We start from the raw sequence: 11,303 nt of genomic DNA, 5'->3' as shown, positions 1-11,303 counted from the left end.
AGTTTCTGTTCGAGCACCACTACATCAGCATCACTTTACAGACTCACCGCTCAAGCCTGTCCTAGCCCCGGATCTGTACCAGAAGCTGGGCAAGAATACATTCTACCGTATGAGCACCGTGTCGAAGCTAGTAACCGTGTCCATAATCTTGGTGAGGCTCACCCTAGTGACAAGACACACCCTCAAGCTGCAGAGACCCATGATCAATGGCTGCACGGGAAAAATGGTGCTGCTGCGAGTGCCGTGCGTAAGCTCAAGTGGTCAGAGGTCACGCGGGGCGCTCTGGCGAGACGTGGCGGGCATTGCGACGGCTAGTGAGTCGATTTACTCGGTCTATAGAGTTTGGAAGGGGCGCACATTGCACGTTATTCACTCCTCATGGTTTGGGCAGTAAACATTGTCGGGGCGTCAGCTGGGCATCGCCGTTGCGGATCTGCGGTACATGGGCATGGGTGACAAAGAAGAGGTCTCGTCTCGGGTAGTCAAGTCTCGCGGAACCACTCGAACGCCAGCGTTAACGAAGGCGGGTTCTCGCGCACCGGAAGAGGAGGGTGGTCTCGATGAAGGGCGTCCTCGCAGCTGTTCACATGGACGGTACTCAACCGGGATTGTGCGTCGACGTGGGGGGGGAGTGGACTTGCTCGATTATGGCAATTTCGGGTTAGACCACTTCGTCTTCTGTTGGTCTGTCGCTGCCAGCATTACGAAGCACTCTAAACAGGCGCGATGAGGGCGGAGGCGAGGGCGAGGGTGAGGGTGAGACAAACGAACGAGGCATGGCCAGCTGTGGGTGCGCATTGACATGTGGCACAGCAGCTACTGTGGACGTGCTGGGCATCGGTCCGGCACGTGTTCCGAAGTTGGTGCCGGGACAAGTGGACGGCGCTATAGCAAGGGGAATATTGGGGCAGGCAGCGTGGTGGTTGTGGCGTGTTGATGGCCATGTGGGTTTGGGCTCTGGGACAAGCTGGGCCATGCCCAGGAGGTTGTGGTGGTGGTGGTGGGCGAGGCAACCTTGGAAGTATCGTCGAGGTCGAATACCTGTGGGCTAAGTAGAGATACAAGAACCTTGGAAGGCTGTGGTGGACCACGACGAACCCACCGGCGCCGGCGGCGTGTCAGAGGGTGATCTTCGCAGGGGTTTCTGGTGGCTCCTCCGACTGGCCAGGCACGAAGCGTGGCTCTGCTTAGCCGGCCGAGACCTGGAAGCAAATGGTTGTTGGAGACGCGTTTTGCACCTGGACCAGGCAGAGCCGAAGAGGTCTCTGCTGAGGACCTCGGGAGCTTCCTGAGGCGGGCTTGACTTCCTGAGGAATGCACACCCACCAGCGCAGCTGCTTGTGCACGCAGTGGAAGCAAGCAAGAGCAGCTCCAGGGTAAGTTAAGCGGAGGGCGCAGGGACCAGCCTGCCCGCCCCCCCACTTGCACTTGCACTTGCACTTGCACTTGCCCATGCGCTTGCAGGCGCCTGCCCGTGCCAGGTCTTGTTCCCTCTACTTGCGCCCTTCTCCTCGATACATCTTCTCTCCGCCACCCTCCACCCCAAAGCTCCCCGACTTGCCTGCTCCTCCGCCAACAGTGGGCCCGATCTCGTCTCCAGACAGCTATCGTGAACCCTCCAGCCCGGCCGGTACCTGGACCACACACTCGGTGGTCCTTGGTTCTTGCACCTCAACCTCCTGTCCCACCCAGGCCCGACGCGCGACAATAGCTGCTGGGCGGTCGTTTGTTCTCCTCCTCCAGCGCTACCTGCCCACCAGCAGTCTGCCCTCATCTGTCTCATCCTGTTGGCGGCACCCCGGGACAGCTGCCCGTACCAGACGAGCTTCCAGTACGAGAGAGTCCGCGCCGCCTTTACTCGCAGATCGACTTGCTCTCCGTCAGGACCCAGTGTGTCCAATTAAGCTACAGCTCGCTCGCGGCTAGACAGCAGCGGCAACCTGCCTGCCTGCCTGCTTACGGTGGACGAGACATCGCTCGAGTCGTGTGTACCTTGCGCGCGTGGACCAGGGTCCTCGTCCCCGTCCCTCCCCAGCCAGTGAGGCCAGACAGGACTGCTCAAGTGGCCCCGCCACCCGCGACTTGACCCAAGTCATCCACCTGGTCACAGACACCGCCTTGCCGTTCCTGGCCGCCTGCCCAGTGGGCCCCCGAGCCACGAGCCCCAGCCCGTTTTCTGCCCGTGCGCCTGTCGCCAAACACCAGCAACGAAACAAAAAATCTCCACTCCTTCGCCTCTCGCACCGTCTCTGCAGTACATCGTTGACTTCAGAGGTACCGCCCAGCACCGCACAGTCGTAAGTCCCGTCTTCTCATTGCTCGTCGCCCTTTCCGCAGTCGCCCTGTCCAGTCCCCCAGCAAGTCCTCCTCCCAATTCCTCGCGTATCCCTCCTCTCCCGGTCCAGCGCAAGGACGAGCCAAGGTCGAGCCAGCCTACTGCTGCGCTGCCGCTGGTGCTCCCCGGCCAAGTAGCCTGTACCTCGTCCCTCCGGTGTGCCAGCAACGACGCGTCTGCCGAGCCGCCCGCACCAGAGAACAGCCTCGAGATGGCGTCAACGAGGCCCGGCATGCGCCCAGCAACGACCTCCCACCTCCATGCTCTGCTCACAGCGCTCGCTCCATCACCGCGCAGAGGCATCCCAATTGCTCGCGGGCTCGTGCTCGCTCTGACATGGCTGTTTGGGCGCGGCGCCAGCACGCAGCGATGCCAGCTGTCGCCCACAGCTGCTTATCAGAACGCGCCCACTCTGCGCTCGGCGGCAGCAACCAACACACATACATATTGGTGCCAGGATCCGCTGGGCGTGACAATTCCCGCACAACCCAGCCACCAATCCGACTGCATCATCACTCTGGCCATCCATCCATAATGGCAGTCAGGCAGGCAGGCAGACAGGCAGGCGCGCCAGGCTGCGCTCGCCGCAGTCTGGAGCTTCTCCAACTCTACCAGCCCCCTTCCCCAAGGATTCGCCATGCTCCGATCACATCACTCTTGCGGCCTTTGTCGTTCCTCCCGTCTCGTGCACCACTGATGCTTTTAATGCTTCTCCTTCCCGTACTGCGGGGTGATTTCTGGCATTGCAGACCTTGCAAGACCTGTTACTAACACGAGTTGCTCTCCCGCGCCCCAGACCATGGAGCAGTGGCAGGTTGGTCCCGTACCGCCCGAGTACCTGTACTCGAACCAGGCACAGCATGCAAACAATGAGATGCAGTAAGTACCTCTTCCATATCCTCATGTACCCTTTTCTCCTGGTGTCGTCGTTGGCCACCACCCCCGACCCCATCCCTCCTCCGTTGCCCACCCCGTCCCGTAGCTCGTATACGGTCCTGCCCGCCGCCAGCCCTCCTCCGCCCAGCCCTCGTCCTGTGCTGGACCGCACGACCCATGTCGCTGCTATCCAAGTCGGCGATGCAGTGACTCGCACATTGAGCGGTGCAACACTCTGCCTTGGACCGCCTCCCCTCACCTGCGACATGCCACAGTCCTTGTAGCCCCTCTCCGCCCATTCGTGCCCATGGCAGAGAGTCGGCCCTGTCTTCTTCTCCTGCCGGCCGGTCGTTCTTTGCCCAAGTCGTCTCTCCCCACTCCCCCCACACGTCATTGTAGCTGGCGACAACTTCCGTGGCTCACTTTGACAAGCTACATCTACATCATCAACCCACAAGACGTGCCCTCCACCCCCGGGCGGCCACGCAGACTTGTCGCTGCCGGCACCGTCTGAGAGTGTACAGGACCACGTGATGCCACCATGTCGTTGTGCCTAAGCAATCCTGTGTTTCCAAGCCGCCCCGTCGCTCGCCAGGCTTCTTCTTGTTGACCCTGGCTGACCTCACAGTGGAACACACAACTACCAAGCCGACATGTCGCGCCGGCCTGACTTCACTGGCTATGCTGCGCAGGCTCAGGGCTCCCCAGGGCAGCCGCAGCATGCACAACCGCAACAGCAGCAGCCACGCCATCCCGGCCATGCGCAACATCAGCAGCAACAGCAGCCGCACCACCCACAGCAGCAGCAACAGCAACAACAACATCACCAGCAGCAGCATGCACAGCAGCAGCAGCACCACCAGCCTCAGCAGCAGCAGCCGCATCACGGCACGCCAGTACAGCCCCCAATGAGCGCGCCCCAGGCTGGCAACCCGGCACAGAAACAGCAGGGCACACCGACCCAGGCGCCTGCGCCGGCCCCTCCCAGGGGTCGCAAACGGCCAGCACCACAGCAACAACAGGCCCAACCGCAGCAGATTCAGCAGCAACAGCAGCAGCTCCAACAAGCTCAGCCGCCCAATGCCGCCGCAGTAGCCTCTGCTCCTGGCGCTGCGGCTCCTCCAGCGCCAATGTCTGCATCTGTCACGCCTGTGCCTCCAGCGGCGGCACCAGTCGCCGCCCCTCCCGCCCAGGTTGCCGTAGTTGCGCCGCCAGCGCCTGTCGTCGGTGAGGTGGATGCCTCACAAATCGCGACACCACCACCAGCCAAGAAGAGCAGGACAAATACCCCATGGACGCCCGCTGAAGAGCTGAGGCTGAAGCAGATGAGAGATCTCGGCAACAGCTGGGCAGAGATTGCCAAGGTAGGAAGACCCTCGTTCCTTGCGGCAGGTCAGAAAGCACGACTAACCTCCCTTGCCGCAGACATTCCCGACGAGAACTGAGGGCAGCGTCAAGAAGCACTGGTACAAAGATATGCACTACGCCGAGTTTGCCGAGGACGAGAGCCAGGCCCTCATGAACGCCATCAAGGATTACGAAAACAACAAGTGGAAGACGATTGGGCAGAAGGTCGGAAAGCCTGCCAAGGTACGTTGCCCGCCCGGCCTCCCCATCATGCCAGGTCCAATTTGCTGATACTGCTGCTTTTCAGGCCTGCGAACAATACGCCAAGGAGCACTTTCCGGAACTGTTCCAGGGCAAAGGTCGCTAAGTGCTTATACATGATTTCCACCACGCAATGCGTTTGGAAGGTGTCTTGTACGGATTGAGTGCTGTGAGAGAAGGGCCGAGACGCGGAGGTGAACACAAGCATGCGCGGGGTGTGTGTGTGCGTCTGTGTAGGTGCATGGAACATTTATTCAGGAGGGAAGGTGTTGTGGGTTGATATCTTCACGAGCTTGGAACTTTGCTACTCAAACGAGCGGTGTCTGTGGCTACTTCGACTTGTCACACACATTTGTTGCCGGGTACTACTATTTGACATAATATCATGACCAGAAATTTTTGATGGCTGCGAAACGCAACCGAAAGCATTTGTCAGCGCTTCTCTGCACCCCAGAAGCCCTCTTCTCAGGACTTGGCAATGCGCTTCGTTATTGAATGCTTTCTCAAAGCGCGCAAAGGGGCTGGCATGGCCGAACCTTCACGTCCATCCCTGCTGTCCTTCGCGTCCTCATCGCGCTTTGACTGCATCAGTTGACGACTGGGCTTGCCAGGCGCCGGGTGGGCAAAGTGCTCTCTTGCCCATATGAGCCCTTGCCTCACCAGGTCCCGGGTCTGGGGGGACATGCGGCGCTCGTCGAGGTCCCGCTCCGTCACAAGGGCCACCTCGGCCACATCATCATGATTCTTATTGGTGTCCTCCACTGCCGCCGCCGCGGCAGCGGTAGCTGCGTTGTCGGCATTATCCGCGACGAGGACAATGTAGTTGAGCTGCAGGCACTCGCGGAATGTCCTGGCGTGCTCGACAGAGATGTCCTTGACGTCGTCGCTGGCGCTGTCGCTGTCGCTGTCGAGCCGTGTGGCTGAGTTCCTGCTGCCGCTGCCACTGCCGCTACCGGCGCCACTACTACCGTCATCATCGTCGACGTCGAGTCCGTTGGAGGCGTCCTCCTGCGGAAGGGCCATGTAGTTGCCGCTGGCGGGTCTTGCGACCGCTCTGGCATTCCTCAGTGGTCCCAGTTCTTTTGTCCCGTGGTCATCTGTGTTGCTTCCTGCATCGTCACGCTGTCTGATGAACCGCCTCTTGGTTTCTGGGTGTACTTCGTTGTGGAGAAGGCGGCATGTGGACTCGTCCGAGTTGGACGAGTAGCCACCACCACCACCACTACTCTCACCACCCTCACCAACACTGGTTGTTGAGCAGGCGTCGGACATGTCATTGTCGGTGGGACCGAAGTGGCTCTTCTGCCTCTGGGGTACGCGGACTCGTCTAACCTGTCTCCTTGACGAGGATGAAGTCACCGGCCCCGGCGGCATGAGGTCGCAGACGGGGCAGCTGTCAGCAATGGTTGACGGCGAAACGTTGCGGATCCTCCGCGCAGCGTCCGCTGCAGCCAAGGAGGCGGCTGCGCCAGCACAGCTGAGGTCGATCATGCGCACCAACTCATCGAGCGTGCTGATACCGAGGCCGCTGGTGCCGCCGGCCTGCTCATCATCACCAACAACATCACCATCCCTCGATTCTTCGTGGCTGTCGGGCTGGGTCTTGTGGTCATGGGTCTGTAGAGAAAGCGCCTGGATATCCTGCAGGCGATGGAGATGATGTCGCGTGTCATGCAGGGTGGCAACGACTCTGGTCACGGCCAATCCCGTCTGTTGTCGGACTGTGCGCTCGAGAGCTGCCGAGATGGAAAAGTCTTCTGTCGACGTGGTGCTTTGTGGCAGGAGCCAAAGCCCTGGGGTGGAATGTTGATGGTATGAGGTGGCCTTGCCACCAGCAACGCTACTTGTCCATGTCCCGGTTTCCTTTGGCCTGACCAAGAGGACAGCCGGCCTCGACGTGTCCGGGTCGCAGCGTACAATGCATGCCCCTACAGCGAGGGCCTCGGGCACTACCGGCACGTAGTCGTATGCAGCTGGCTGAGCGGCCTGGTCTGCCTCGAGAACATGCTTCACGGCAGCCTCCCCGGCGCTGGCCTCGTCGCTGCTGGCGTCATTGTGCGTGTCCTGTGACGTATCGGATGAGGATGACGGCCTCCTGGAGTGCGAGGACCAGATTGAGGAGAAGGTGGATGTGGTTGAGACGGGTGAGCAAATGGCCGAGAGCGCACCATCTGCATCGTCGGGGTTCGCCAACGCAAGATACTCGATGCTGGTCATCGCCAACACAGCCTTATCGGCTGGGGTGAGGGAGGCTCTGGCCATGACCACGGAAGCGCCCGAAGCCACGATCTGAGTTGACATTGAAGTTCCGATGTCAAGCGGGACAGCTCACATGTTGCTGGGTTGTCACGAGGCTGCAAACCAGCGGATCGACAGAGTATTCGGCCAGTTTCACCTGCCAGAGGAAGAGGCGTCCAGCCTGACTTATGTACGAGCCTGCCTGGCCGTGCACAAGTATCAACTTAAGGTGCTGACTGGAAGCTGCCGAGTGAGCACTTGCTGCAAAGGGTGTGTTCCTGGCGCAAGAGTCATGTTAGACTTTGGCGCACCGCCGCATTAGGCACAGCTTCGTCGATGGACAAGCAAATGGTGTTGCTGCACATGCGGGACCATCGCCTTGGCAGCAAATATTGCCCATGCTGTACCCCGTAGGACTTCTGGTTCTGGTAGCTGGGTTCTCACGGGAATTCCTGTCGCCAATTCCTCTGGCAACATGAGCTCTGGGGAGTCTATTCAGGACGGAGATGCCCCCGACGGCATCTCCTGGGCTCAATATCCATGCCACATTTTAAGCAGGAACCCGAGAGGGGCATCGGGATGCTGCGCAGTGCCGCATCCGTACTGCTGGGTCGTCAGTGTGACGAGAATGTCTGAGACGCAGCCGGGAGTGGCGAAGTGTCTCGGCTGCGATCTAGGCAATGGGCCGAATTCGGCCCGTTGGAAGGGTAGCACTGACACACGAATGCTATTGTCTCTGTCCGTATTGCGCCCTCGCTTCGAGGGGATCAGGTCAGGCCATCATGACACCACCACGATCAAGACTACAGGCTTATAAGGACCGAAGTCCCGCGCCGCAAGCACGCGGTGGCCGCCGGGTGTGGTTCCAGACCAGCGCGCTCGCCGGCCGGACCGTCGATAGCCAGAGAGAGCCGGCACGGGCGGCGCGGGCGGCATACCGGTGTTGGGGGTTAGTCTAGACGACAACGACAACGACGAGGAAGTGGCTTGGAAGGAAAGCTTTGCTAGAGGCTGCAGGCGGGAAGGCTAATGTCGAGCATGGGGCTAAAAGTTGCGACAAGCTAGCACTCCAGGTCCGAGAGGGCACAGACCCTGGAGGCGTGGCTGCCGCAGAGGCTGCAGCTGCAGCAGCTGCTGGTGTGCACTAGGCCGGAGCTACTGCTGTTGTTGTTGATGTTGATGTTGATGTTGTTGTGTGGTGCTTTGCTGGTGGAGGGAATGAGGGTGGTTCAGGTTTCGTCATGCTGGCACGATGCCGTACCCCAGACCGCAGGGGTACTGCCAAGCTTTGATGCCCACCACCATGGCCGATCGGTCGCCGGGTGCGATGCTGGTCGCAGTGATGAGACCCATGGTGACTTTTGCATTCGGGCGATGCCTGGGAGGAGGACAATGATGGCCGTGGTTCCATCTCGGCAACATCAAATTATCAATGCGTGCTGCTGGATGGCTTCAAAGTAGCAACCACTGGATGGCGGCGGGAGGGCGACAAGTAACGTCCCTCGAGGTCACCAGCCGAGATGGGCTGAGATGGGAAACCACGCGTTGCCAGATGGGGCACACATGGCAGGAGCATACCTGAGCGTGCATACGAGGTCATGCCCGTTCGGGACTAGCCGCTGCTCATTACGAGCCCCTTTTTCTCCGCCCAAACTGTGCCCATTGGCTGGCGCGTCGATCGAGGCCCGACCGGGCACCCTCTGGCTCCATCCAGAATTAATGCGAACCGCCCAGCGGGCATCCGTTGCCACTGCCTCTGCCCAGGCGGCCCAGGCGGAGAGGCACGCACGCACGCACGACCTGGCACAAACACCAGAGCCTGCCTTGGCCCTCGCCATCTCCGTCTCCATCTCCATCCTCACCCAACAACCAACCCTCGTCTGGCCTGCAAGCAGCATACCCATACTGCCGCAGCCATTCGTTCCGACACTCGTTATATCCCATCGTCACATCCCGCGACTTGCTCTTCGCTGTGCAGGTCTACTTTCTTCGCCTCTTGCCGCGCCATTTCTGGTCGATTTTATTCCCGCGCCAAAACGACGACTTTTCATCGGCTTTGACTCCCCTCCCGACACTCGCTGCACGTCTTCATCTTCACCCGCAACGGTCTCGCTCACGATGCTGAGGTCGCTTCCCTTGCTGGGCGCTGCCCTGCTCGGTGCCTCGACGGTCCTCGCCGTTGACGCAGCCCCAAAGTGCTCCCTCACCCAGAAGTGCCCCGAGTCGGCGCCGTGCTGCTCCCGTAAGTAGCCTCTTCTAGGCCCGACGACCAAACCAAGCGTGCTTGCTCTGACCTGCTGTCTTGCCGTCATTAGAATATGGCGCGTGTGGTGCTGGTGCCTACTGCCTCGGCGGTTGCGACCCCCGCATGTCCTTCTCCCTCGACTCGTGTGTGCCTGCCCCCGTCTGCCAGAGCCGCACCATGGAAATGACCGACACCAAGCGCATCGTGGACGTCTCAAAGTACCTCGGTGATGCCTCCAAGGCCGACTGGGTCGCCCAAGGCTCTCCCATTGCCTACAACGGCCACGTCCTGCTCACCATGCCGCCTCGCAGCGTCGGCACTGTCCTTGCCTCCACCGTCTACATGTGGTACGGCCGCGTCAAGGCCCGCATGAAGACCGGCATCGGTGCGGGTGTCGTCACTGCCTTCATTCTCATGAGCGACGTCAAGGACGAGATCGATTACGAGTGGGTCGGTGTCGACCTGACCACCTCGCAGACAAATTACTACTACCAGGGCATTCCCGATTGTCAGTCTCTCTGTCCACGATGTCCCAGCAAGCGGCTATTGCTCATGTCCCGTGACTAACCTTTTTCTTACCCATAGACACTCACTCCGGAAACATTACGGGTGCCTCCGACACCAACGCGAACTGGCACGACTACGAGATCAACTGGACCCCGGACAAGATTGAGTGGCTCGTCGACGGCAAAGTGGGCCGCACCCAGCTCAAGAAGGACACCTGGAACAAGACGGCCAACCGCTACGACTACCCCCAGACACCCTCCCGTGTCCAGCTTTCCTTGTGGCCTGGTGGTGCCGACACCAACGCCCAGGGTACCATTGACTGGGCTGGTGGCCCCATCCAGTGGGACAGCCAACAGATCAAGGAGAACGGCTACTACTACGCGTCGGTCGGCGAGATCACCATCGAGTGCTTTGGCGCCAAGAGCCCGCCCGGCTCGAACCTGCACACCAGCTACGTCTACAAGGACGCCAAGGCCACCGAGGACACCGTCGTCGATGGCGATGCCGGCACCATCATCAAGTCTCTGCTGGCCACTGGTCTCGACATGAATGCCGACTATCCCAACAGCGGAGGCTCTGCGTCCAACTCGCCCACCCAGGAACTCATCCCTGGTCTGAGTGGTGGTGGTCCTGGCACCAACGGCCAGGCCCCGGTCAACGACAACGGCGGCAGCGGCACCAGTGGCGGCAACCCTGCGGGCACCGACGTCGCGCCCCAGTGTACTGCTACGGGCTTTACTCAGAACTGCCAGGCGGCCATGAACGGCAACGGCAACGGCGGTACCAGCGGTGCTTCTAAGCAGGACGTGTTTGTTGGCGCTAGCATGTTTGGTGCCATTCTGGCCCTGTCGGTTGCTCTGCTTTTGTAAGGCTGGCGGCTTGTGTTTGAGGTGTTAGTACATAGTCGCTTGCATACAGAGCAAAATGAAACGAGACCAGCCGCGGGGAATTTTGGACAGCATGGAGAAAAAACAGCGTTGTGTACCTTATGGATTCTGGATTTTGTTTCTATGCGTTTCGATCATGGTTTTGCACACCCGACGTTCCCTTTGACGCGAGCTGTCCCCCCGCATGGGATGATGTGCTCGGACAAACTCATACATACGTACGCTACTTAATACCATAATATGAAGTCAAAGACGTGGCAGCTAGTCGAGAGTGCACTTAAAGGAGAGTGCCGTTGTCCATCCACGATGACCCAGGTGTGGGCGGAGCTGGTGCTGGGCATGACCCTAAATTTAGCTCCAGCCTGAGCCACGGGGCCTTGCAGCTCTGAGCCGCCCTCCGCGATCAAACCAACACGCCACGCCCTGCACTGCCGGGCAGCCAACCTGGTGTCTGACGTCCAACCAACCTCGACTCCGGAATAGCCGTGTCCCTCATAATAGCACGGGTATTGATCCGCAGTTCCCATTTCACTCCTCCACGCGCGCCTACATACAGGACGGAGCCCTCCGCTTCTCAGTCTCCTCTTTCAATGGGACGAGACTAGGA

The 11,303-nt window shown here is 60.1% G+C and overlaps 5 protein-coding genes across 5 annotated transcripts; 2 read left to right on the top strand and 3 right to left on the bottom strand.

Annotated features, from left to right (window-relative positions):
* Positions 1-2,015: 2,015 nt before the first annotated feature.
* On the bottom strand, positions 2,016-2,754 carry B0I36DRAFT_24704 (uncharacterized protein). The gene has a single exon (XM_046150277.1). The coding sequence runs from the start codon at positions 2,636-2,638 to the stop codon at positions 2,105-2,107; it is 534 nt and encodes a 177-aa protein (XP_046019643.1). The 5' UTR covers positions 2,639-2,754; the 3' UTR covers positions 2,016-2,104.
* A 171-nt stretch (positions 2,755-2,925) lies between these two features.
* On the bottom strand, positions 2,926-3,734 carry B0I36DRAFT_24671 (uncharacterized protein). The gene has a single exon (XM_046150247.1). It carries the CDS (start codon positions 3,603-3,605, stop codon positions 2,982-2,984), a length of 624 nt encoding a protein of 207 aa, XP_046019642.1. The 5' UTR covers positions 3,606-3,734; the 3' UTR covers positions 2,926-2,981.
* A 607-nt stretch (positions 3,735-4,341) lies between these two features.
* Positions 4,342-4,925, top strand: B0I36DRAFT_234816 (uncharacterized protein; the record flags this gene model as incomplete). The annotated part of the gene is made up of 3 exons (XM_046149345.1): positions 4,342-4,575; positions 4,637-4,801; positions 4,866-4,925. The coding sequence occupies 3 exons, from the start codon at positions 4,342-4,344 to the stop codon at positions 4,923-4,925; spliced, it is 459 nt and encodes a 152-aa protein (XP_046019641.1).
* Positions 4,926-5,066: 141 nt separating this feature from the next.
* B0I36DRAFT_24669 (uncharacterized protein) lies at positions 5,067-7,326 on the bottom strand. Its single transcript, XM_046150245.1, has one exon. The coding sequence runs from the start codon at positions 7,118-7,120 to the stop codon at positions 5,285-5,287; it is 1,836 nt and encodes a 611-aa protein (XP_046019640.1). The 5' UTR covers positions 7,121-7,326; the 3' UTR covers positions 5,067-5,284.
* A 1,481-nt stretch (positions 7,327-8,807) lies between these two features.
* On the top strand, positions 8,808-10,947 carry B0I36DRAFT_261434 (glycoside hydrolase family 16 protein). The gene is made up of 3 exons (XM_046151142.1): positions 8,808-9,299; positions 9,373-9,810; positions 9,888-10,947. Exons 1-3 carry the CDS (start codon positions 9,176-9,178, stop codon positions 10,676-10,678), a joined length of 1,353 nt encoding a protein of 450 aa, XP_046019639.1. The 5' UTR covers positions 8,808-9,175; the 3' UTR covers positions 10,679-10,947.
* The last annotated feature ends 356 nt before the right edge of the window (positions 10,948-11,303 follow it).

Source organism: Microdochium trichocladiopsis (genome assembly GCF_020744255.1).
Source record: "Microdochium trichocladiopsis strain MPI-CAGE-CH-0230 chromosome Unknown B0I36scaffold_1, whole genome shotgun sequence".
NCBI classification, from domain to species: domain Eukaryota; kingdom Fungi; phylum Ascomycota; class Sordariomycetes; order Xylariales; family Microdochiaceae; genus Microdochium; species Microdochium trichocladiopsis.
This window is presented reverse-complemented; position numbering and strand designations above follow the sequence as displayed.